The sequence below is a fragment of the Semicossyphus pulcher genome, unplaced genomic scaffold (assembly GCF_022749685.1).
Source record: "Semicossyphus pulcher isolate SPU_LCO1_2020_fin unplaced genomic scaffold, fSemPul1.0.p SCAF_8, whole genome shotgun sequence".
In the NCBI taxonomy this organism is placed as follows: domain Eukaryota; kingdom Metazoa; phylum Chordata; class Actinopteri; order Labriformes; family Labridae; genus Semicossyphus; species Semicossyphus pulcher.
In genome coordinates this window covers 1222803-1249723 of record NW_027211759.1, presented here as the reverse complement: position 1 = coordinate 1249723, position 26921 = coordinate 1222803, and the positions used below count along the sequence as shown (strand labels likewise).

General features: G+C 48.0%; 1 protein-coding gene across 3 annotated transcripts; it reads right to left on the bottom strand.

Moving 5' to 3' along the window:
• Window positions 1–2491: 2491 nt before the first annotated feature.
• ambra1b (autophagy/beclin-1 regulator 1b) lies at window positions 2492–26019 on the bottom strand. 3 transcript variants are annotated; one of them, XM_069685823.1, is made up of 19 exons: window positions 25725–26019; window positions 20573–20768; window positions 19782–19840; window positions 19481–19664; window positions 19181–19353; window positions 18917–18983; window positions 17346–18832; window positions 17148–17234; window positions 16190–16375; window positions 15657–15740; window positions 15404–15504; window positions 15178–15288; window positions 14743–14931; window positions 14505–14659; window positions 11394–11533; window positions 10409–10513; window positions 8853–9040; window positions 8619–8750; window positions 2492–7911 (listed from the first exon to the last, which is right to left on the bottom strand). In XM_069685823.1, exons 2-19 carry the CDS (start codon window positions 20702–20704, stop codon window positions 7391–7393), a joined length of 4101 nt encoding a protein of 1366 aa, XP_069541924.1. In that variant the 5' UTR covers window positions 20705–20768; window positions 25725–26019; the 3' UTR covers window positions 2492–7390. The 3 variants fall into 3 exon arrangements, with proteins under 3 accessions (XP_069541924.1, XP_069541925.1, XP_069541927.1); XM_069685824.1 differs by having other exon boundaries at window positions 2492–7908; XM_069685826.1 differs by having other exon boundaries at window positions 7851–7908; window positions 8582–8750.
• Between the last annotated feature and the right edge of the window lie 902 nt (window positions 26020–26921).

Sequence of the window (26921 nt, the reverse complement as noted above, 5' to 3'; positions counted from 1 at the left end):
GTCTCCTGTAAAACACACACACACACTCCACATGGGACACTAATAGCAAAGCACTACACTAGAGTGTTGCATTGTGGGTAATATTTCCTGGTTCTGCTGTAACTTTAGTCACTCGCACATTCAGCCAACAGAAACGTGTGATGAACGCATGAAATGACGTGACATGAGTGACATCAGCTTCCTGCGTGAGAGCCAGCGCTTCGTCGGGACGATCGGAAAGCTGAGCGGCTGTGAGGTCTGAGTGGTGCTTTCAGGTTCATGCAGTTAAGATCGGCTTCATGTTTGTGACTCACATGAATCTAAAGATGATCAGCTGAGCTAAAACATGTCAAGTCGAAGCAAAAAGAATCGTGTGTGTGTGTGTGTGTGTGTGTGTGTGTGTGTGTGTGTGTGTGTGTGTAGGTGTGTGTGTGTGTGTGTGTGTGTGTGTGTGTGTGTGTAGGTCTGTGTGTGTGTGTGTGTGTGTGTGTGTAGGTGTGTGTGTGTGTGTGTGTGTGTGTCTGTGTAGGGGTGGGTGTGTGTGTGTGTGTGTGTGTGTGTGAAAGCAGAGCAGGATGTTTCTCGAACACCGAGCTGAGGAACAGAACGCGCCGTGTTCGTAGGTCACATGACTTATTACAACTTTACAAAGAGTCGCACTAACCGAGAGGACACCTTCAGACTTCCTTCACGTCTCTGAGCTTTTTTAACAGACTGTTTGTCAGTAAATTCATAATTGAACAAATTATTTTTGGGCCTTTGAAGTAAAAAAGTGAATCAATTAATAAAATAGTTCCAGGTTATTTCCTGTCCATAGATGAATGCATGAATCCACTCGTGTTTCAGCTCAGAACAATAATGTTGTCACGTTAACGGAGCAGAAAGTCAGACAGATTCCACCGACGGCATCCTGAACACTAACAATCACTAATGAATCCATTAATTATCTTCTTTCTCTCGAGCACTTTGATGTTTGGACAGTTCCTGCTGTGTTTTGTTGCTTCCACGGACCACTAGAGGGCCCCAAATCCAAAGTTACAGTAACAGCAGACTGAATATTATATATATATATATATATAATATAATAACAGGAAGCAAGAAACTGTAAAACTGAGCATTAGGAACAACGTACCTGCAGATTTTAAGACGTTTGACCTCCAGAAGGAACACCTGATGTGGGACCAGCTGATGTGGGACCTCCTGCCTGTGCTCACGTCTCGTCGTCTCCGTCTCCTCTGTGTTCCGCAGTTTATAAGCAGCGGAGGAGTCCCTCATTCCCTGTCATTAGCAGCCCCCCTCCCCTCCTCGTGTCTCCCCATCAGACGTCAGCAGCAGCCGGACCTCCTCTGATCTGATGCTGCATGTGGGATGTAATGACACTGGCTCTGTTACACAGACCGTGTCTCAGAAGGTTTTACTGTCTGTTTACCTGCGTGTTAGTTTTATTAGTGCTGGAGGGAGTACTTCTACCACACCGCAAAGACACTGTGACTCTTTTAAATCATCATCGAGACTCGTGGATATTTTCACGAATCAGGAACAAACAGGTGTGAGTGTCTCCAGTACATGTGTTCATCCTGCAGCAGTGAAACAGGCTGTAATGGCTGCAACATAATCCTTGATGGGTCAAAGGTCGTCCACTAAAAGTTCTTGTTGTTTCCACTGACAGGCTCAGATTGTTATTCTAAGTGTGTGACAACATGACAGAAAGGATCCCTACAGAGATAGACCTTTTTGTTACAGAGGAAGATGATTGGTTTTTTTTACATCGCTCTCTGCACACACACCAGACTCCATTCAGAAAAACAGGGATTTAAGCTCACAGGACAGGAGCTGCTGCTCTGTTAGTTTGTGTGATTGTGTGACTTTGGTGTTAAAATAGTAAATGCATACTGAACACAAGACGTGTTCGACACACAATAACATAAACAGATGGAGGCAGCAGCTCCTGAGCTCTGTGAGGTGACATCACCGTTTCTCTGGATCCATTTCATAGAGTCGATGTCGTGAAGGTGTGTAAACTGTGTAGGTGATGATTTAACGTGTGCAGCTCAGTGTGATCAAAGTGTTTGGACAGCAGAGGGGGGGCTCTCACCTGTGACGTACAGGCTGTAATAACTGCTCGACATTTATATTAAATAGACTGTAAATGCTGCACAGAGCAGATGTCTGAGTGTCAGCTCTTTGAAGAGCTGGCTGCAGAACACACGCAGACAAACAGCGCGAGCAGCTCCTGGAGACGCGCTCATGAAACACACGGTTTTAAAAAGGTCGCCAAGAGTCGGCTTCAGTTCGGCCCGTAAAGCTGTCCGACAGGTAAACGGATGTTATCACAGTGATGTCCCGTTCTCAAGCTACAAGTGACTAAAACAGGTCGTTTTGTCAATGCAATAATGTACGGAAGCCCGAAGCGGACACGCATCCATACATGTTTTTAACTGGTTATCTCTGTCCATGATCACATGACCCTGACACAGACAGCTGATTGGTTGAATAAAGAGGGACTCGGTGGTGGAGGACAGAAAAACTCTCAAAGCTCTTTAATTACATCACGTCTAAAAGTCAAAGAATCATTCAGCTGTACAGACTCTGCCGGAGCAGAGGGGGTTCACACTCACTTGTACCTTTGTTATTGACCGGTTGCATCATGAATACAGGTGTTCAGTTCACAGGAGGGGGAGGGGCACACAGTAAGCCCCCTCCCACACCTGTACCCCCACAAACACGCACACTAAACACGAGATCAGCCACACAGACCGCTTTAAAATGTTCATGAATCAAGTAAAGCCAGGAGGAGCATTCAGATCAGGTATCACCTGCTGTTTGTCTGTCAGCCGTCCTCGCCAGGTCACATGACCTCACCTGGACTCACCTGCAGGACATACAGTTTAAATAAAAAACAACAAGTAAACAGCTCTGTCCTCCGGTCACACAGTGTCTCTGCACAGTTCCAGTCAGGGCTCTTCTCATAGGTCCGATATAAGCCCCGCCCCAATATAACACACACAACTTAAACACTAACTCTGTGCGTGTGTGCGTGCGTGTGCGTGCGTGCGTGCGGTGAAGCAGGCGTGATATAAACACAAGGCAGCAGAGCGTTCGTACAGTCTCTCTCTCGCTCTCTCAGGCTGGAAACAAAGGAGCACTTGATCCAAAAAAATTCAAGTTTTTCTTCTGCAGGAGTTTAAAAAGGGGGCGAGGAGAGGTGGGCGGGGCCACAGGGGGTCACGGGGTCAGGGGACGGGGCCTTTTCCACCACAGGAACTGAACGAGAACTGCCCTACAATCAGGAGGGGAACAGGTCCAGGTTCAGGTTGACGGGACCTCGAACACCAGAACAACAACAGAATCTGATTTCCTGCCGGGCGCCTCGTCAGCGTCTCGTTACCTTGTTACCATTATTCTCCATGTTGCTCTGACGTCACACTAACGAGCTGTGACGACGTGCTGCCGTCTGAGCTTGTAACGCTTCCTAAGAACTCAAACACACCAGGACGACATTCATCAGCACTTCAGCTTCACACCCGAGTGTGAGGTCAGAGGGAAACGGCCGCTTTGTAAATGTGATGTCACGGCTCTGATCTGGTTATTAAGTGAATACTGATTATTGACTGTAAGCAGGTGATTCAGCAGCTTACAGAGGCTCAGAGGTCCAGTGTGTCCGAGCCGGACCAAAGATGGACTCGGAGCTGGAAACAACTTGTTTCTCGAGTCAGAAGCTGTGAGAGGACGCCGGGCGGATCTCTGCAGGAGGAGGAGGAAGGACACGGAGCAGCTGTCAGCTTCTCTCTTGTTGCTGCACCAACTATTTAAAAAATCATGACCAAACTTTCCTGTTTTTCTTTGTGATTATTTATGATGGTAAATGTGAAGAAGTTCAAGCTTTGGACTTTTTAACCGTGATGTGTCTGTTCACACTAAGTGATTGACTGTGAAGATAATCAGCACATCAACGAGCAGCTGCAGCTCCTCCTCCTGCAGACGCGGCTCTGCTCAGATCTGATCACATGTAAACACACAAGAGGAACAAAAACGTCTGTCTGGTTTCTCTCAGCTCGCTGAGCAAACAACAGAGACGATGTTTGTCGCCTTCTCTTTGAAATGTTCTCGTTTTAAAACACGACGGAGGCAAACGGTAGTTTGCACGTTCAGGTGTTTCCAGGTTTCAGTTCCTGCAGCGGAAAACAGACGCAGAGAACATCGTGGGACAGGCGACCGCAACGAGCACAGAGAGGCTTCATGTGTGTCCTCCTCAAACAGCACACACACACACACACACACACACACGCACGCACGCACGCACACACACACACACACACACGCAAACATGTTCCCGCTCACTCACACACACACACACACACACACACACACACGCAAACATGTTCCCGCTCACACACACACACACACTAACATGTTCCCACTCACACACACACACGCACACAAACATGTTCCCGCTCACACACACACACACACACACTAACATGTTCCCGCTCACACACACACACACACACACACACACACACACACTAACATGTTCCCCCTCACACGCACACACACACACACACACTAACATGTTCCCCCTCACACACACACGCACACACACACACACACACACTAACATGTTCCCCCTCACACACACACACACACACACACGCACACACACACACACACACACACACTAACATCTTCCCCCTCACACACACACACACACACACACACACACACTAACATCTTCCCCCTCACACACACACACACACACACACACACACTAACATGTTCCCCCTCACACACACACACACACACACACACACACACACACGCACACACACACACACACACACACACTAACATGTTCCCCCTCACACACACACACACACACACACACGCACACACACGGCTTGTTCTCCTCTCGTGCACGTTTCTGTTTTTCACGTCTGCTGATATTTTTATTGTTCAGACTCAAACCAGCGGTCAGAGTATCCACTGACCGCTCGTGTGTGTATCACAGCCTTACATGACAGAAATGAATTAATCCGCCGCTGAAAATAGTCCCAGAATGCACTTTTTCCTCATTTTTGAACATGAAACTGTCAGCGAGTCTTCAGTGAGAATAAAAAGGTTGAGAGCGGAGGGACAGACAGGAAGTCAGGTTCTATGTTCCTGGTTCGAGTCCGACGTGAGAAGAACTGAAGAATAAAAGCAGACGGATCCTGAATCTACGTTTTCCTGCGGCTCGAGGCAGACGCTCGTTTTCTTTCTGTTCTGAGAGAGAACAACCAAAGAGGAAACGTTGAAACTAAAACTGTGGAAGTGGAAACGTCCTTAAACGTCCCTCGGTGATGTCGACAGAAAGCTGACAGAGATGATCACACAGTGAACGTTTCCAAAGTCTCCTACAGAATAAACAGAAAGCAACGGCTGCTTCCACCTGCAGAAGAAGAAGACTCAGAGATCACGCGACACGTTCTCTTGTTGCCGTCAGAGGCGACCTGTCCACAGTTTAAAGACGTCTCTTAAAGAAAAGGATGAAAAACCTTTTGGGCCACAGGAGAATTCTTGGCTGCAATACCGAGAGCAGCCACCGGGAAATATCAGAGGCCAGCCTGAGCAGCAGCACCATGTTCAGGTCTCACACAGGTAGAAAAGGGTCACGTGATCGGGGCCGGACGCATCAGGGAAGGACCGTCGTAACTGACGAGACCCAAACAGGAAGTGAACATGGGTCATTACTTCCAAAAGGTCGCCACACTCCCAAGCCTGACTTTTCAAAATAAAAGCGGCTCAGCAGCGTGATGCGACGTGGACTCACCGCGTGAACGAGTGAAAGTTCTAAAACAAGCTCGAGCTGAGATTCAAAGAAAAGTCACCTCCAAGTATTTTGATAATCAATCCATCGTTTTGTTCCTGTTAGCAGCACACAGAGTTTCTGCTTCCAGCTTCTTAAAGGTCAACTTTTTACTGTTGGTTGATTTTTAAAGACATTTTATCGATTCAACGATCAATGATTAAAAATAATCAGCAGATTAACGATTACAAAATAAAATGTTGCAGCTCTTCATGAAGAGGACACAGGAAACGAGCCGCCGACAGATCACATGACGCCCACCACCTCTGAAGCTGAGTCTCAGTGACTGCACACACACACACGCACGCACGCACGCACGCACACACACACACACACGCACACACACTCTCCTAGCACCAAACTCAATATAGTGCAACTGGTGGGTTTTTAGAGGGGTGGGGGGTTTGGAGCAGGGCATGATGTATCCCCCCCCCTCCCTCCCCCAAACAGGAAATTGTTCTTCTCCTCATCAGCCTTTCAAAATAAAATAATAACGTCTTTAAAGATCTGCAGCATTAAAGACATGCAGTAGATTCAGTCTCAGGTGTCCGTTCAGTCTGTGATGATTGATTCTCCTCGTGAGGGGGTGGGGGGGGGCACAGTAACTTCCTCCATGATCTGCAGGCCCTGATCCAGAGTCCAGAGGCCCTGATCCAGAGTCCAGAGGCCAGAGGCCCTGATCCAGAGTCCAGAGTCCAGAGTCCAGAGGCCCTGATCCAGAGTCCAGAGGCCAGAGTCCAGAGGCCCTGATCCAGAGTCCAGAGGCCAGAGTCCAGAGTCCAGAGGCCCTGATCCAGAGTCCAGAGTCCAGAGGCCCTGATCCAGAGTCCAGAGGCCAGAGGCCAGAGTCCAAGGGCCCTGATCCAGAGGCCCTGATCCAGAGTCCAGAGTCCAGAGGCCCTGATCCAGAGTCCAGAGGCCAGAGGCCAGAGTCCAAGGGCCCTGATCCAGAGGCCCTGATCCAGAGGCCAGAGTCCAGAGGCGGCCTCGGGGTTCAAACATCATAATTACACACGGTACAAAAACAGGCTTCAAAATAAAAGTAGTGCTGACTTTTAATACTTCAATCACACACTATTTCACATCAAATGTCAACATCACATGGCACCGAATGCAGCACGTTGGAGTAAATGTATGTGTGAGAAGAGATAGCACACACACATACACACACACACACACACACACACACACACACACACACACACACACACACACACACACACACATACACACCCCTCCTCAGACATGGCACTTTGATCAACAGGAACCTTGTCTTCCATCTTTTTTTAGAGAAGCGGGCGGAGGCGAGCGCAGCGCCGACCCGCCTCCGTTCAAGTAGACGAGGAATGATCGCGGTTCAGCTTCAGTACAGCTTCGATAAGTGCAGAGGAAGTGCACGCCCATGCCGCTGACGCTTCAGGGGGGAGGAGGGGGGAGGCGGGGCTCTTGTGTCCCTTCTTTTCCAGGTGGGAGACCCTGTGCAGAGTCAAAGCAGCACCCATGTCTTCGTGAGATAAGGCTTCGAGGAGCGCCCTTCACTAAACCTTCTCCTGGTCGACAGGAGAACTACCTGCTGTACGGGTCCCCGGGGTAACTGGTCGGGGGGGTGACACTCCCTCCCCCGCTGACACTGGGGAGAGGGCTGCGAGAGGAGGAGGAGGAGGAGGACGGGGAAGACAGCAGCAGGGAGGAAGAGGAGGGACCAGGCAGGGAGTCGTCGTCTGTTCGCCCCCCGTCAAACACGTCATCCATGTCCAGGGAGAGGCCGGGGGGCGGGGGCCCCGACAGCACCGGGGGGCCCCACAGCTGCTCAGAGGGGGTGGAAGCCTGGGGAGGCGGGAGGAGGAGGGGACCTGAGGTGGAGGGGTGGTTCAGGGAGGGGTCGGCTGCAGGCCTGGAGGCCCCGATGCCGGTCTGGGAGCCGCGGTGGATTCGGTGGCTGACGATGATGTTGTTCCCGAAGCCGCCCATCGACGCCATGGTGGTGCTCTGCTCCCGCTGCACCACCGCCGTCATCCCGCCTTCCGCCATCAGCCGCCGGATCCGAGCCAGGGCGTCCTCTCCCGAGCCGAACTCTGGAGACTCTGCTGGACCAACGAGAGACACAACACGGGTCAGAAACAGACCTGACTGCGGCACGGACAGGAGCTCCACCTGACACCTCCATCTCATCACGCCTCTGATCCTTCAGATAATCATGCACTCAGTTTGTAACTGCAGTTCCCTCTGTCGAGGCGTTAGCAGGAAGTCACTCTCAAATACTCTCCATGAACAGTGTGCTGGATTAGCTGTTAGCATCTCCTGTTAGCACGGTTTCCACTGATGCACTAAAAATCATCAAACTATCAACAAAGCAGCAGCCTGTAGGAACAAAACACACGGCCAGTGTGGAGTCACTCAAAGGGAAACAAGAGGAATGTTTCAGATTAACAGGATGCTTTTGGCGAGAACTGTAGGGCAACAGGAACACATGATAAACAGGCCTTTATTAATGATGTGTGCAGGGAGAGCAGGCTGAACCCTGGAAAGCAACCAGACCACGTAAGGAAGCCCTGGAGCGGCAGCAGACATGGACCGTGTGCTCCACACTCTGTTTAAACGTATACATGACTGCAGCTTCACACACACCAGAAATTAACACTTTTTGAAACACAATAGTCCAACAAAACTTGTCTTAGCTTCATGCACACAGCTGACAGTATCCAGCAACACACAGACATCACAACAGAACAGGTTGAGGTAATAAAGTGGTTAAACCGTCAGTGTGTCTGTGTGGCAGACAGTGCAGCAGTACCAGTACTCGCTGTGGACGTGTTGGCCTCCGCTGAAGCTTCACCCGATCCTCCGTCAGCAGCTCGGCTGCTCTGAGACGCCTCCAGCTGCCCCAGAGCTGCTCGACTGGTGGAGGGAGTCTCAGGAGGGACGGCTGGGGAGAGACGGTCAGATTAAACGAAGATTCAAGTCTTACATCAGTCAGTGTAGCAGAGCTACGGGGGTACATTATAATATCATGTGTGTGTTTCAGTACTGGGTGGTGGCTGGGAGACGCTGGGCTCTGATAGGTCCCTCTCTGTTTGGGTCTCAGCGTTCTGTAACTGGATGATTGGCGTCTGGGTTCCTTGTGATGTCACTGAGGGGGCGGGGTGTCGGGGCTGAAGACCAATCGCGTTCATCAAACCCATGTCTCTGTCCAGCCTCCAACCGGAGCGATTTGGGCTGAAATGACATCACAGAACAATTTATAGGTCAGCGCATCAAAGAGCCACAAATAAAATCAACCCAAACACTAAAACTACGGTTACTGCTGACGGAGGGTCCGAGCCTCGATGGCTGCACGCTGAGGTTTCTCTACAACACTCGATAACATTTAGTCCCTAAAACTCTTCAAAGGATTCTTTTTTAAACTCTTTTTTTACACATTTTAGGATCTAAACGACTCACAGGAACACACAGAGTGTGAGTGTCTCCTGTAGGTGTGTTCATCCTGCAGCAGTGAAACAGGCTGTAATGGCTGCAACATAATCCTTGATGGGTCAAAGGTCGTCCACTAATAGTTCTTGTTGTTCCCACCAGGTTCCATTGACCAAAACATCATTTTACCTCAGAGGTTGATGGTCTGCTGCTGCATCAAATGGTCACCTTGTGTTATTGTGTGACTTTTGTGATTAGTTGTTATTTCAGTTCAAGCACAATATTTGAGTCACACACAATAAATCCAACAAACTAATTGTTTAAAGGCAGCATCAGAGCAGCAGCTCCTTCTGTGTCCTGTGAGCTTAAATCCCTGTTTTTATGAATGGAGTCTGGTGTGTTTGCAGATCCTTTCTGTAATGTTGTCACACACTTAGAATAACAATCTGAGCCTGTCAGTGGAAACAACAAGAATTTTTAGTGGACGACCTTTGACCCATCAAGGATTATGTTGCAGCCGTTACAGCCTGTTTCACTGCTGCAGGATGAACACATCTACTGGAGACGCTCACACACTGTCTGTTCCTGTGAGTCGTTAGGACCTGAAATATGTAACAAAAATGACCCTTTAATGGTCGTAAAAGTTACCATGAATAAAAATGTGCTTTTATTTTGAAATGCAGCCGAGCTGATCCGTCTCCACACTTTGATCAGAGTTACACTGTTGAACATTGTAAGTGAAAGGGTGAGGTTCTTCCTGCTGGGTGTTTAAATGACAACCATGAGTGTCATTCAAACACTAATCAGCTTTTATAGGATCATTTACTCTCCAGCAAAGAACAATTTCCAGGGAGAGATCACAGCTGCCCGAGCTCATCTCATCACATCAAACACTTGATGCAAATTATTAAAGTCATGCAGTTACACAAAAGATGGAAGCCTTAGCTTTCTGTATCAAAAACAATAAAGACTTTTTATTTAGATGTGTGTAAACGGGATGAAACAAAGTACGACCTCTGTCTGCAGGAGGTCACTCAAACATACATAACACAAGCAGCTCTTCAGATCTGATCACATTCTCCACCAACAAACCGTCAGATCTAAATGTTAAACTGTGTTTTAGTTTCCAGCCTCACGTGGGACAGAAAATATCATGTGACTGAAGGTTCTCACCCCGGTCTGTCAGCACCTCGGGTCCGGCTGGTTCCACTGTTGTTTACAGAGAATAAAGGTTCACTGCTCGACTCTGCTGGGCTCTCACCATCACTCCGATAGAACCTGAGTGCACACACACAGACACAGACACACAGACACACACACAGACACACAGACACACACACACACACGTTAATTCACTTCCATTCAGGAAGTCTTGAAAGCAGGGGAGGGATTTCTTCGTGGAATCACAAAGACCACGACCTCATTAAAAGCACTAATTGACCTCCTACAATTAAGCATCTTCCTGTTCAGATTGACCATAAAGATAATCTCATCAGCTAAATTCCTGTTGTGGAGGAGGAGGAAGGGAAGCTCTGTGCCGCTCGGAGCGAAATCAACAAACCAGAAGGAGGCCGGTTCAAGAGCAGCACTTGGGCTTTGAGTGAGTCCAACAGCAGTCAGATACAGATGCTCACAGGCTCCAAAGACTCAGTCACGTTCACGCTTTTAGAACTCGACTCAACTCAGACAAAGGAGAAGCGTCTGTAACCGACGACGAGGAGAGGAGAAGTGTTGTGTGAGCTCATTAAACGCTGCACAGTGGAGCTGTAACAGGCTACAAGCTAGCAGGTTAGCATCTCATGCTTGCCAACCCTTTTGTTTTTCCCTCCCTCCTCCTGCTGCAAAGTCATTTCTTCATGTTGTCCGCATAATATTGGTAAATAATTTGTCTATACACAGAAGTATTTCAACTTTAACCCTCAGACTCCGTTTGCTAATAATCAATCAATTATAAATCACATTGCACCCATCACAACATAAAATCACCGAGCAGGTCCGTACTTTCTATAAAATTCTTCCTGTGATTCTCGATGAACACGGGACCAGAACGAGACGCATGTATCTAAAAGCTGAAACTATCTAACGAGAACATCGGGGTTTGCTAATTGATGGTTTAATTCACTTTGCTTTCCACTCATGACCTGTTTCAGAGACTCACACAGGCCGGCAGATCACCAGGTCTCCTTTGTTGGTTCCATAAGCCAGACCCATCCCCGGATCCGGCAGCCAGCGAGCAGAGTTGATGCTGACGTGGCGCCGCTGGTCTGGAGCCATCGGGTAGACCACGTTAAACACCATCTGAGACACAGGAGCATATCACACACCGATCACACACCGATCACACACCGATCACACACCGATCACACACCATTACACTGATCACACACCATTACACTGATCACACACCGATCACACACCATTACACTGATCACACACTGATCACACACTGATCACACACTGATCACACACTGATCACACACCGATCACACACCGATCACACACCGATCACACACCGATCACACACCGATCACACACCATTACACTGATCACACACCATTACACTGATCACACACCGATCACACACCGATCACACACCATTACACTGATCACACACCGATCACACACCATTACACTGATCACACACCATTACACTGATCACACACCGATCACACACCGATCACACACCATTACACTGATCACACACCGATCACACACTGATCACACACCGATCACACACCGATCACACACCGATCACACACCGATCACACACTCAGCTGATCGTTAAGGACAACAATAAAAGATTCTCTCATTAGATTTGAGTTGTTTCTGTTCTTCTATCTGTTAATGTGTTTTATTTAGACAGGTATCTGCATCACCTGTGTAAGCTGTAGTGTATCACCTGTGTAAGCTTTGATTTATCACCTGTGTAAGCTGTAGTGTATCACCTGTGTAAGCTTTGATTTATCACCTGTGTAAGCTGTAGTGTATCACCTGTGTAAGCTTTGATGTATCACCTGTGTAAGCTGTAGTGTATCACCTGTGTAAGCTGTAGCATATCACCTGTGTAAGCTTTGATGTATCACCTGTGTAAGCTGTAGTGCATCACCTGTGTAAGCTGTAGTGTATCACCTGTGTAAGCTGTAGTGTATCACCTGTGTAAGCTGTAGTGCATCACCTGTGTAAGCTTTGATTTATCACCTGTGTAAGCTGTAGTGTATCACCTGTGTAAGCTGTAGTGTATCACCTGTGTAAGCTGTAGCATATCACCTGTGTAAGCTTTGATGTATCACCTGTGTAAGCTGTAGTGCATCACCTGTGTAAACTGTAGTGCATCACCTGTGTAAGCTGTAGTGTATCACCTGTGTTAGCTGTAGTGCATCACCTGTGTTAGCTGTAGCGCATCACCTGTGTAAGCTGTAGTGCATCACCTGTGTAAGCTGTAGTGCATCACCTGTGTAAGCTGTAGTGTATCACCTGTGTAAACTGTAGTGCATCACCTGTGTAAGCTGTAGTGTATCACCTGTGTAAGCTTTGATTTATCACCTGTGTAAGCTGTAGCGTATCACCTGTGTAAGCTTTGATTTATCACCTGTGTAAGCTGTAGCGCATCACCTGTGTAAGCTGTAGCGTATCACCTGTGTAAGCTTTGATGTATCACCTGTGTAAGCTGTAGTGCATCACCTGTGTAAACTGTAGTGCATCACCTGTGTTAGCTGTAGTGTATCACCTGTGTAAGCTGTAGTGCATCACCTGTGTAAGCTGTAGCGCATCACCTGTGTTAGCTGTAGTGTATCACCTGTTTAAGCTGTAGTGCATCACCTGTGTAAACTGTAGCGCATCACCTGTTTAAGCTGTAGTGCATCACCTGTGTTAGCTGTAGTGTATCACCTGTGTAAGCTGTAGTGCATCACCTGTGTAAACTGTAGCGCATCACCTGTGTTAGCTGTAGCGCATCACCTGTGTTAGCTGTAGTGCATCACCTGTGTTAGCTGTAGCGCATCACCTGTGTAAGCTGTAGTGCATCACCTGTGTAAGCTGTAGTGCATCACCTGTGTAAGCTGTAGTGTATCACCTGTGCATCACCTGTGTAAGCTGTAGTGCATCACCTGTGCATCACCTGTGTTAGCTGTAGTGCATCACCTGTGTAAGCTTTGATTTATCACCTGTGTAAGCTGTAGTGCATCACCTGTGTAAGCTGTAGTGCATCACCTGTGTAAGCTGTAGCGCATCACCTGTTTAAGCTGTAGTGCATCACCTGTGTAAGCTGTAGCGCATCACCTGTTTAAGCTGTAGTGCATCACCTGTGTAAGCTGTAGTGCATCACCTGTGTTAGCTGTAGTGCATCACCTGTGTTAGCTGTAGCGCATCACCTGTGTTAGCTGTAGCGCATCACCTGTTTAAGCTGTAGCGCATCACCTGTGTAAGCTGTAGTGCATCACCTGTGTAAGCTGTAGTGCATCACCTGTGTTAGCTGTAGCGCATCACCTGTGTTAGCTGTAGCGCATCACCTGTTTAAGCTGTAGCGCATCACCTGTGTAAGCTGTAGTGCATCACCTGTGCATCACCTGTGTTAGCTGTAGTGCATCACCTGTGTTAGCTGTAGTGCATCACCTGTGTTAGCTGTAGCGCATCACCTGTGTTAGCTGTAGCGCATCACCTGTTTAAGCTGTAGCGCATCACCTGTGTAAGCTGTAGTGCATCACCTGTGCATCACCTGTTAGCTGTAGTGCATCACCTGTGCATCACCTGTGTAAACTGTAGCGCATCACCTGTGTTAGCTGTAGCGCATCACCTGTGTTAGCTGTAGTGCATCACCTGTGTTAGCTGTAGCGCATCACCTGTTTAAGCTGTAGTGCATCACCTGTGTTAGCTGTAGCGCATCACCTGTTTAAGCTGTAGTGCATCACCTGTGTTAGCTGTAGTGCATCACCTGTGTTAGCTGTAGCGCATCACCTGTGTAAGCTGTAGTGCATCACCTGTGCATCACCTGTGTAAGCTGTAGTGCATCACCTGTGTTAGCTGTAGCGCATCACCTGTGTAAGCTGTAGTGCATCACCTGTGTAAGCTGTAGCGCATCACCTGTGTTAGCTGTAGTGCATCACCTGTGTAAGCTGTAGCGCATCACCTGTGTTAGCTGTAGTGCATCACCTGTGTAAGCTGTAGCGCATCACCTGTGTTAGCTGTAGTACATCATTAGACTAAGTGGCACTGTGTGAAAGCAGAGTAGTAACAGTGTCAGTGCAGTAAAGTGCTGCTCGCTCCGTCTCACCCTGATGGACGTCTCTCCTCCGTGAGGCTGCTGCAGGCGGAAGACTTGCGCCACCATGTGGTCGGTGGTGGGATGCAGCAGGATCCTGCGAGAGGCCAGGCCCACCATGACGTAGCAGCCCATCGGAGACAAGCTGACAGAGATGGCATTTGGTCCTGCAGGAGGAGACGGAAAGGTTTTCATTATGATGATGTGATTTTCTCTGAGTCTGCGTCTCGTGTTTCAGAGGTTAATGTACCGAATCTCTTGGTGTAGAGCATCTCTCCCAGGTTGTGTGGAGCCAGAGAGTAGATGGCCAGGATGCCCTCGTCTGGAAAACCCCGCTGGCTGCTGGGAATGAAGACAGCCAGCAGCTGACCGTCTGCGGAGATGTCGCAGCTCGCATCGTTGTAGATTTTACAGTTTGGCACCAGAACGTTGACCGAGGCTGTAGAGACACACACACACACACACACACACACAGACACACAGACACACAGACACACACACACACACACACACACACACACACACACACACACACACACGCAGACACACACACACACACACACACACACACAGACACACTGGCTGAAATGACTCTTTTCTGTGAGCTCCAACACACACTAACTAAAGGCCAGTGCAGCAGCGTCATCAGGACTGAGGGAGAAGTTCAGGTGAGAAGGTGTCGTACCGTTACTGATCTCGGGCAGGTCGAATTTTGTAAAGTCCCACCACTGCAGCCGGTAGGTGGTGTTAGCGATGTTGCTGGCGACTGCAGACTGACCGTCCCCGATCGATGCACCTGAGGAAGACCGGAGTGATCACCAAACCTTATCAGCATCTGGCTCGTAACTGGAGGTGATTTCCAAACCTGAAATGGCCTGTTTGGTGTCGGTGCAAAGTGTGTGTGTGTTTACCAGCGAGTACTCTGTTGACAGAGGAGTGTGTGGCCAGGCCGGGCTGCCCTCTCTCGTGGAAGATCCCGGCGTAGGGAAGGTACTCGGGGAGGAGGAACCGCCTGCAGGGAAACACCACAGATGAAGAGATGTGAAAACAAAAAATGATTTTTGACCTCCTGTGATCACTGACGACGGTGCACAAAAGAAGACAACAGACTCTGCAGACTGTTTATCGCAGAAGAAGAAGAGTTGGATCTAAAGGCTGACTCACCGAGGGACAAAGCGACCCAGCGAGGGAGGAGCAGACATCCTGGCGTTACGTGGAGTCCTGTGTCTCGCTCTGTCGCCGTTATCACTGGGAAATAGAAAATGATGAGACCATGCAGAAGAACAAAACTACAAACACTGCAGCTGTTACTGTAGAAAAAGGCCTTGGAGGCAGCAGAGCAGCAGCTCCTGTGTTCAGAGGTTCAACGACTGCTTTTATCAATGGAGTCTGGTGTGTCTGCAGAGAGCGATGTAACGCCTGTCTGTGGTTAAACAAATGTATGTGTCTCAGTGACCAGCACGACAGTGAGACATGAGTTTACAGTTGTCTCTGCACAGCTCAACCATGTGCATGCAGTAACTCTTCAGCCTCCTGGAGCTGCTATTAAAATAAAGCTTCTCTTTATGTAGTGCAAATCAAACCAAACAGTTTCCTTCTGCTGCAGCCTCAGACGACCTCCGCACTCTGATCAGGCTATTTTCACAGACACACCTTTGATGTGGTAAAAATGTTGAATAGACAGAAATGTAACTCACTCCAGCTCCTCAAAGTCCACGTCACTGCTGTCCATGGAGTTGGACGGGTTGCTGGTGGGGCTGTCGGATGAAGATGACATGGCTCGCAGGCGGTTCTGCTGGTAGCGGAGCGAGCGCTGACGGATGCTGTCCCTCCTGGACAGATACTGGATCATCCTCTGGGCGTAGTAAGCAGCTGGAGACAGTCTGGACGCGCACACAGGAACAGTTTAGTCTCATTCTTTAAAGCTCCAAGGAGGTGTTCCACTCTCCTCTTGACCAGATCGTACATGAGCAGAATCTGATTACATGTCGTATCTAATCTCAGAACCAGCGAGCGTTTGGACGGGGGTTGGAAGACATTTCGACAAACTCAGCGACTCCTGGCGTTCTGCCCGAGGACAGGAAGTCCCTCTCTGTCCTCTGTCACGAGAGGTTTTTAGATTAGAGAGCAGTGAGAAGCTAAAGAGAAGTAGCCGCTCAGTGTGAAGAATGTAACTAAATAATGAAAGGTTAGTTTTCACTTGTAAAGCAGGTGTAACTCCGAGCTAACCTCTCCACCGACTGGGACTGCTGCTGCGCGGTTTGTAAAACACCCACATGACTTTCTCATGTCTCTGCTGAACATTTATAATGATGATGTCTGATTCAACAGGTCTCTCTGTTGGACAGCTGGCACAGGTGTAGATGAGTAATGTTAAATCACAAGACACTATCTGGGCTACAGCGAGCCGGGTGATCTCAGGTCCCATCTGTTACGGTCTGGTGACAATTGAGCCTGCGGGGGCGACGGCAGAGACGTTTCTGTTCTCTGACATGAGATATGTGGGTCAAGACTTTCTCTTCCATCTGCCGCCCGTTGTTATGACTAGAAACTCGAGGGACGCAAAGAAGAGCGCTTCAGATTCAAATATCTTTCTGCCTGTCTGTGCAGAACTCAAGAGTTCAGGGTGTCAGCAAATGAAGTGTATGTTTGTACCTGGCAGGGTCGGGGTAGATGGGGTGGTCTCTTGATCCTGACATGTCGTAGCGAGACAAAGATAACAGAGATGACTCCAACAGTCGCCTGTGACGGAAACACAACAACAGATGTTATTACGCTTCTTAAATCAATGGAAATGTTGAACTCACCATGCTGTAAGTAGGAGTGAAGGTATTCTGGTCCAAGAGCTCGTACCTCCTCAGCGAGTCCTCGTCGGGGGGGTCTACAGGCATTTCTTGGCTTAAGGCCTCCGGTGGCTCAGCCGCTCTCCCGGCAGCGGCCTGCCGGTACACCCGCTCCCACTGCGCCGTCTCCTGGTTGTAAACCAGACCCACTGTCTGCTCCCCGGACTGGCTGGGGGTCGGAGCTATGGGGAAGGCCACTGGTCCTGCTCCTCCAGCTCCTGGAGGAGGTGGCTGCTCGCTGGGCTCCGGAGCCGCCCTCCTCTCTGTGGGTTGGGCTTCTAGTGGCCTCCTGCCCTCCTCCGGCTGCCACGGAGATGAAGAGGAAGGGAAGGAGGAGGACGAGGAGGAGGGCTCCAGGCTGGAGGCGGAGGTGGAGGAGGCCTGGTTGGTGCGCTCCCAGCGCTGGGAGTCGTGGTTGAAGGTGAGCAGGTTGTGGCAGGCCCTGCAGCGGTTCAGGTGACCCCGGGAGGAGGGGGGAGGGACGTTGTTCTCCAGGCTGTGAGAGGAGGGGGGAGGGGGGAGGGGGGGCTGGTAGTGGATGATGGTGGGGGAGGAGGAGGAAGATGGTCCAGGTCTATCAGGGTCCATGTTATTATTCAGCAGCTCTTGGCTCTGCTCCTGCCCCCCCTCCCCCATTCCGCCCCCTAGAGGCGGCTCCAGGTCCTGCATGCGGTCAAACTCCATGAAGTAGCGGCTCAGGTTGCACTGCAGCACGTTCCGGAAGGACGCTGTGTTGCCGCGTGAGCCGTCCCAGAACGGGTGGTGTCCGCTGCTCGTTCCGGCTCCGTCTCGGGCCCCCAGCTCCCCCTGCTGGGGGAAACCCCGCCCCTCAGAGGCGGAGGTGTAGACAGGGGACTGAGAGGAGCCGTCCTGCTGCCGCAGCACTGACAGCAGGCTGATGGAGGAGGAGGAGGTTCTGGGAGGCAGCATGCCTGGACCCACGCCCCCCTCCCTCATACTGAGCAGGTTGCGGGTCCAGTCAGGTCCGGGTCTGGAGGTGGAGTGCGGCTCCATGCTCGGTGCTGTGGTGTTGATAGAAGAGCCGGTGCTGTAGTAGACGGAGGTGAAGGCGGAGGCTCGCTCTGACGGCTGTCTGGGCTCCGTGCGGGCCGAGGAGAAGGTGGAAGCCGAGGGAGGCGGGGGGGCGTCAGGCGGGGCGGTGTTGGCAGAGAGGGAGGGGTTACGACTGACGGAGCAGCGACTGCACAGACACACCATGCCTAGGTGCTGCGTGCAGCCCGGGAAGGGAGGCCCGCGGTCAGAGCTGGGGTACTGGGCCAGAGGCATGCTGGGAGATTCTCCCACACTGCCTCCACTCTCACCTAGAGGGCGGGGCTGCTCCCCTCCCGTCTGAGCGCCCGAGGTGCGAGACGATAGGATGTGCAGGAAGTTGTGGAGGATGGGCGTGCGGCGAACCGGCTGTGAAGGCAGGAAGGAGCGCTGACGGAAGTGAGGCATCTCCACGCTGTCCATGGGAACCTCAGAGTCCTCCTCGTTCTGAAACACACCAACACATCATCCGGCTCAGAGATCCACACTCACACAGAGATCCAACATCAGGAACACAGACCACAGGCTCACCTGCTGATTGGACGGATTCACGATCGCCGTCAGCAGGTTGTGACCGAGAGGATCAAACCTCACCAACCTGAGAGAAACACAAATTATTGACAGACTGACAAACTTCAGATTCTGTGCTCACAATGATTAAAGAACAGTGTGACAAGAACAAGCTAAAGAGCCCAGGCTCAGTTTCACAACAAGTTAACAGTGAGGTAAAAAGAGCGTCCAGCACAGGGACATGGAGGACTGCTGCTGTCTCCACACAGACTCATGTTAACCCACCGCACTCGCTCCGTGTCGCTGCCCGTCTTCACCACAGCAAAGGGCTCCGGGCGGCTCCAGTCCCAGAAGTGCAGCTCGTTGTTGGTGGCGATGAGGAGGAGTTGAGCGGTCGGGTGGAAGGCCAGGGAGGCGATGGCAACGTTGCTCTCTGTGAACCAACTCTCACTACCACCCTGCAGACAGAACACACACTCGTTATCACTGCACATCTGTAAATAAGCTGAAGGAACTTCACAGGATCACATTACTGCCTCAAGTGTGCTTTGCACCTGTTACACTGCTTCACAGTGTCATACTCACATGCAGGTCCCAGATTCGGACTTCGCCGTCAAGGCACCCAGAGGCCACCAGGCCGGGGATGGTGGGGTGAAAGGTCACACACCAGGGGGTTCTACGGTGGCCCACTAAGGAATGTAGGCACTTTCCAGTCTTCACCTCCGTTATGTAAATGTTGTGGTTGACGTGTGTGGAAGCCATGAGGGTCCTACGAAAGCAAAGGATCCGTGATGTGTCACTATGACCAAGAACAGCTGAAACACTGACTGTGCTCCGTCTACATTCACACACTGATTCCTGCCAGAGTGTGGACGGATGCTCTCACCTGTCGGGGCTGAATGCCAGCAGGAAGGTTGAGCGAGGGCTGTCCGGCAGCTCCACTTTCTGTCAGAGGCACAAACACACATTTTACACTCTGGATTTAAAACCACGTTCAGCTAAACATCAGAAAAACTAAACATGGACCGTTTCACACTCTGTCAGCTACGTCTCTGTGCTTTTGTTTTTAAGCTGCTCGGGCTGCGATCACTGTTCAGCCTGCTCCAACACAAACACACCTGTGATTAAAACCAGTAAGAGCTCTGAGTAAAGTCAGAGTTCCTTCTGTAGGAAGGACGTGGAGCTCAGACGGCGGTCAGGTCGCTCCCTAGTCTTCCTCTCTGGTAGTTAAATAATAACTCATATCACAATATTGTACAGTCTGTCATTAACAACAAGAAGAAGAACAGCATTTAGAACTCCTACAGGGAAATAATTACAGATGTCCAGACCTTGTTGACATCATGGCTGGCTGAGGCTGTGTCGTTAGCTTACGGCTAACTGCTGCTTGCACTGCTAAGTCCACACACAGCACAGGAATTAAACACAGAAAGCCGACAGGTGTGTGAATGAGCAGAAGCATCCTCAATGATGCTGAATGGACAAAGATGCTCATGCACTTCAGCCTGTAGATCTGTTTCACTCAGATGTTACCCTCACCCTCCCGCACGAGTCACATGGGTCAGATTGTGAGGTCAGAACATCCTGAATCATCTCGATGCATGTCTCCTCTTCATCTCAGATTGGAGGGTCTATGACAGCAGGAGTCGAGGATAGCACTCCTCGTTATAATCGTACCTGACTCTGCCACTTCATCCAGCGGACTTTCTCCTCCACCAGCAGCTGCAGGAGCCTCTGAGAGCCGAACGTCTGGGAGCCACGCTCCCGGCTCGACAGGATCCGGACCGAGTTCCTCTGACGGGACGCCATGATGCTACCGCTGATTGGCTGCTCACTCCCACTGCTGCCCGTCCGTCGCCATGCAGAGTCTAGGCTGAGAGGAGACACGAAGAGGAGGAGGAGGTGAATACACTGAAGTTGGCCACAATGTCATGAGATGTGTCATGTTTTAATGTCAACATTTTAATGGACAGAAGCAGGAAGGTAAATAAGGTGAGTCATATTTTAACATCATTCTGCTGCCGTCCTCCACTCGCTAACATTAACAACAACTACAAGCTAATAACTTGGTCTAAATGCTAGAGTGTATTTAAGACGTGGATGTAGCCACAGTGAAGTCAGCCCTGGCTCAGCTCCTCCTGTGTCCTGAGAGCTTAAATCAGTGTTTTTCTGAATGGAGTCTGGTGTGTGTGCAGAGAGCGATGTAACGTCTGTGTGTGGTTAAAACAATCATCTTCCTCTGTAACAAAAAGGTCTATCTCTGTAGGGATCCTTTCTGTCATGTTGTCACACACTTAGAAGAACAATCTGAGCCTGTCAGTGGAAACAACAAGAACTTTTAGTGGACGACCTTTGACCCATCAAGGATTATGTTGCAGCCATTACAGCCTGTTTCACTGTATCTACTAGATACACTCACACACTTTATTACCTGTGAGACATTTAGAGCCTAAAGTGAGGCCTGATTCAAACATAACAGAATCACCTCTTAACCTCTTGCAGGAGACCTAATGATGCAGTGAGAACATGCAGTGGAGTTCAGCCCTCACACCACAGATTACAGCCACACACAGAATTAAATCCTGTTTACGAAGCTGCAGTTTATCTCAACAAACAGCAAACTGGGTTTCATTTACAGTCTGCTGCCAGGGTGAGTGTCCGCCCAGGCAGGTTTGGGTTGTTTACAGATTTTTCTCACACAGTTTTGGATCATTTCCTTAGTTAGGCTGCTGCCAGAAATCCCAGCATGCAAAGCAGCAAAGATCAGATCTGAACCCACACACAGGGAGAGCTGCATCTCTCAAGGTTGTATTCTGTAGCGCTGCAACAAATACGCCACGGATCTATAAATGGCCCCACTGCATATTAATCTGAATTTACTTGTATAACCAAATCTTTAATGTTTCCATCACTATTCAAGCAAATATGTCGAATGTTTGACGTCTCCTGCAGGTGGCTGAGATGGTATCAAAAGGAACTGATGTCTAACGACCACTTGTAGCCTTTTGATTTGTTTTGGACTCCAGGTCTGTGATAATTATGTGTTATTCTAATGAAACTGCAGCCACTGAATGTGAAGCAGATAGGACAGAGTTTGAACTCTGGCTTCAACAAACAGTTATTTTTTATCGATTCATTATTAAGTCTATAAAATGACAGGAAGTCAAAACCTCTCATACAAACACTTCACATTGCTTCTTTTGATTTATAAAGACAAAACCTCTGAACAGCTTCAAACCAGCTCATTTTTGACATTTTTGCTTTAAAAAAATTACCAAAACAATTAATCATCAGAATATTGTGCAATTAAGTTAAATTGTTGCAGGTGTAAGTTATAATCTTAAATAATGGTCTTTTGCAGCCTTACAGTCTTGTAAAAAGGTTATTATTACAGGTACGAAGCAGGTATTTTATTAAAATGTGCATTTAAAATGATGTTACTTTAACAGAATTTGAGTTTCTGCAAACACTCAGGGAATATTATCCTGCAGCCACTGAATGTGACCATTTAAACAGCAGCAGACTTTAGTTCACGCACAGATAGACACACAGATCAACATCATGCTGCAGGATCACGCAGGCTCTCCACAACCAAGAGAGACATCAGATTGTCGCCGGAGCACGAACTGTTACAGTTTCATGTAGCAGACGCTTTTGTCCAAAGCGACGTACATCTGAGAGTTAATACGACACAAGCAACGATGGAGAGAGGAGGGGGCGGAGTCAGACAGAGCCAACACACAGCTTCAGGTGTGATGGACACAGGTGCTGACAGGCAGAGCACAGGGCGTTTTTTTTGTTTGTTTGTTTGTTAAATCATCATCAACAACAGCAACCAACAACCTGGAGCTTAATGCTCTGAGGACAGTGGAGATGGTTGTGGACTTTAGAAAGACAGCAGCCACACCCGCCCCCATCACCATCAGTGACTCCACTGTTTCCACTGTGGAGTCTTTCCTCTTCCTGGGGACCATCATCAGCCAGGAGGGTGATCGGCTGCAATCTGCCATCTCTCCAGGACCTGTACACCTCCAGGACCCTGAGGCGTGCAGGTAAGATCGAGGCCGACCCCTCTCACCCCGGACACAGTCTCTTTGAGACCCTCCCCTCTGCCAAGAGGCTGCGCTCCATCAGGACCAAAACCTCCCGACACAGGAACAGTTTCTTCCCCTCTGCTGCCAGCCTCGTCAACAAGGCCCCGACCCCAATCATGATTCTGATTTCTGATCAACAACATCAACGAGGTCACTATAGTCATCATCATCATCATGAATATCCTAATCAACATCAACTACATCCTCAGTGTCGTCATCATCAATAGCATCAACATCATGAAGGTCAGAGGTCATAAAGAGCTGGGTCTTTAGCTTCTTCTTAAAGGTGAAAGGGACTCTGCGGACCGAATGGAGTTTGGTAGCTCGTTCCACCACCGGGGGGCGACAGAGAAGAAGGGTCTAGTTAGAGACTTAGGGCCCTGTTGTGATGGGAGCACCAGGCGCCTTTCATTGGCAAACTGCTCTTACATTTTTCCATGTCACTAAATAACATAAGTGTGACGGCTGCTGCAGACGCAGGACTGAAAGTTACAAAGTCCTGGATCTTCAGAGCGGGCTGGGAAACTGGAGTGAAGTCTGGGTCTAATGAGGCCGATCTCTCAGCAGCTCTCATCAGCTCTGTCCTTGATCCCAGCTGCCCCGGTGGCCGGCAGCAGAGCACTCACTGCTCCGTTCCCACTGTGCGTGTTTGGAATATTTTGGAACAGTTTGAATGTGGAGGACAGCGGGGCTGAGGGGAGAGCCTGGTTCAATCAACTTTCACCAGGAAAAATAAAGCGGAAGGAAAATAAGCCTTCAGAAGAATGTGAACCCAACAAGAGTTTACTGTAGGGCTGCGACTGACGAGGATCTCTATCATCCATTAATAAGTAAAGACGGGCTGTAAGAGGTCAGGAAAAAGGAGCAATTATTAACCACAAGATGACGTCTGCAAACGTCTCGCTTCGTCTGGTTAACTATGAAAACCCCAAAAGATCCCGCTGATGTGATGTTACACAGAAGTGGAAGATTACATATGAGACCATTCACCGGATGACTGAGTGCAGCGTTGTGGATCCACTCTGTGTTTAGTCTGTCTACAAAAGATCTGAATTGTTGACCATCAGTCAGGCGTTAAATTCAAGCTTCTTCATGATTTATTGGTTCTTAGGCCTGTGATCCACACAACATATCATAGGCCGTTTATTACAATCAGTGCATTTATATAACCCACAAAAACATGACTTATTACTGAAATCTTCCAGAAATAAAAAGGAAAAATCTATTTTAATAGAAATCAATAAAAATAGAGCTTACGTTTCTCAAGTGCCACTTTCCTCATGTGCGAGTGCAAACATGAAGGAAGCATGACGGCCAATGCTGTGCTTGTTTTTAAGGTTTGTTGTGTTTTGTCTCATATCACTGTGATGTGTGCATGTGACATCTGCTTTGACTGTTGACCCATCTTATTGTTCCACACAGCTGATTCAGTCCCAACAGAGATGGACCGATACATCAGTCAGACGATATTATCGGGGTGTTTCTTGGCTGCTTGCTTGTATCTAACTGGAGTTTGGATGGAAACAGTGACAAAGACGTGCCATGGGAATTTCAAATTACATGAGCATCTTCAAGATTAATGATTTCACTTCATATCGTCGATCAATGAGACGATATATCGACTCATATTGATGGATCAGTACACCGTATGTCAGTTGACTAATCAATTCACTGAATTACTATCCTAACTCCACATATTATCAACAGAAGCACGCGTCGACTCCATCATCACACTAGATTAGCGCTGATACAAGTTAATCAACGAAAACATGATGAGCAACTTTTATATTTATCATCAACCAACTTAATTTTCTGGCAAATATACCCTTCAATCTCTCATTCCTCCTGCTGTGAGGATTCACTGCTTTTCTTTGTCCATTCTATCAGTAAAGTAAATATCAGATTTATGGACAGAAGTCATTTGGAGCAAGCAATCCAGACCCTTCAAAATAAAATGTCCCTCTACAAAAGACTTCAGGTTAGACCACGTAAATTAGCTTTGTTCTTTGAAAATGTCCAACACAAACCAGCTACACGATCAGTTTCTCCATACAAACACTGAAAGCAACACCAAAGGGCTGATATATCTGAACCTTAATATTCATAGTAGCCACAACAAACAGGATCTTTCACCTAAAAACACAGCTACATTTAAATTATTCCGTCTATATTAATGCTCACTAACACAAATCAATGTGCAGCAACATTATTACAACGTTTTAACCATTACCATCAACGTTTCTGAAAGTCTGACTTATGCTTTATTAATTGAAAACAATATTAAAGAACACAAATGAGCCATTTTAGATACAAGCCACACCAGAATAAACACTGGACACTCAATTGTATCCATTACATTACAAAAGAGACGATACAAGTGTGTTAAAGGCAGCAGTGATGTTGGCTAATAATGTTAGTTATATATGTACTTTCATTTTATTCATCCTACAATAACACCCTGTAAAACGTTGGTTTGTATAGATCTATTAACAGCCCCTTAAAACGTGAATACAGATGATGTAAGCCAGCCTTTTAAACCCGCTCCTAGGCAAGCTAACCAAAGAGCTAAATTAGCATTAGCCTATTCCGGATATAGTTTCCAAGCCAACGATCTAGAAAATGAAGGGGCGAGTTCGGTTTGTATAAGATTAATGTTAACACACAATCATAAATACATCATTTCTGATTTTAACAAAATAAATATAAAATAGATCGATAAAAGCGTAATGGCCTACCTTCCTTTATGGAGTCGCTCTCCGGCTGTGCCATCATAGGCGTTGCTAACAGGCTATCTTCAGTTAACAGTAGCTATGCTAGCAGGGTAGCTAGCTCGGCCAAGAACGGAAAATGTGGCCGCTGCAAATAATAAGTAGTCTAACGCTAACATCGGGGTTTGGCGTTTATTCTAATGAAAAACGTCCACTGACATCAATGGACAACATTCATATTATCTGAGGGAGGCGAAAAAAATATATTTTCTAAGGCATTGGTCCAATGTTTTACTAGCTGCCCGACGCGAAAATGCTACTGCGTAACTAGCTAGCAGCTAGCTAGTCACACACACAGGCTTATCAACCGAGCGCCGATTACAACTAATCGAACGCAACCCCCCATTCACCAAATTTCTTAGAGACTGTTATATTCAGGGACCACTTTCAATATGGTTCGCAATAATTTTACAAACGTTTACATTTGTATAAGATACGCACACAGTTAAATTCACCAGGAGAGAAAAAACCTGCATTACGTTGACGTTTACATCGATACGTCTTACATCGACTATAAGGCCTAGAATAAAAGGCTCTTTTATGTTATTGAAGAAATAAGACTGATGGTCTCATGGAGGAGGACAGCAGAGGTATTCCATCATTGTAACCAGCCATTATGAATTAAAATAGAAATAGTTTATCATGAAACAATATGAAAAGAAAAATAACATGGCACTATCCATAGATAGTGTAATATAAATACACAATTCATGCTTTATTTATTGTGTAAACAAATACTCACCAGCAACTTTCAGAAACATCAAACATATCAACCTAAAATTAAAATTAAAATTAATTATCAAATAAGTGGGGTGAATGAACTTGATGATACCTGCCACAAAACCTTTATTCTTTGTACATCGTATCAGTGGTTTCAGCTCGTGTTAGCGTATTTATTGCACAATTCAATTAATTTATTGATATAATTTCACATGCACATTTTCCATCATTAAGAAGCGAGACTCCATGTTTCTTTTTGTTAAACTGTATTACTGACAAATTTAAAAATCCGTCCACAGATCAAGCTATTGTACTGCCCCCCCATCACCACCCCCAGTATCCTCAAACACATGTAATCATCAAAAACAGTTAAAAAATGAATTCATAAAAGTATTGAAAATTAAGGTGTTAGGTTTTCATAACTTATAATAAAGAAAATTACAC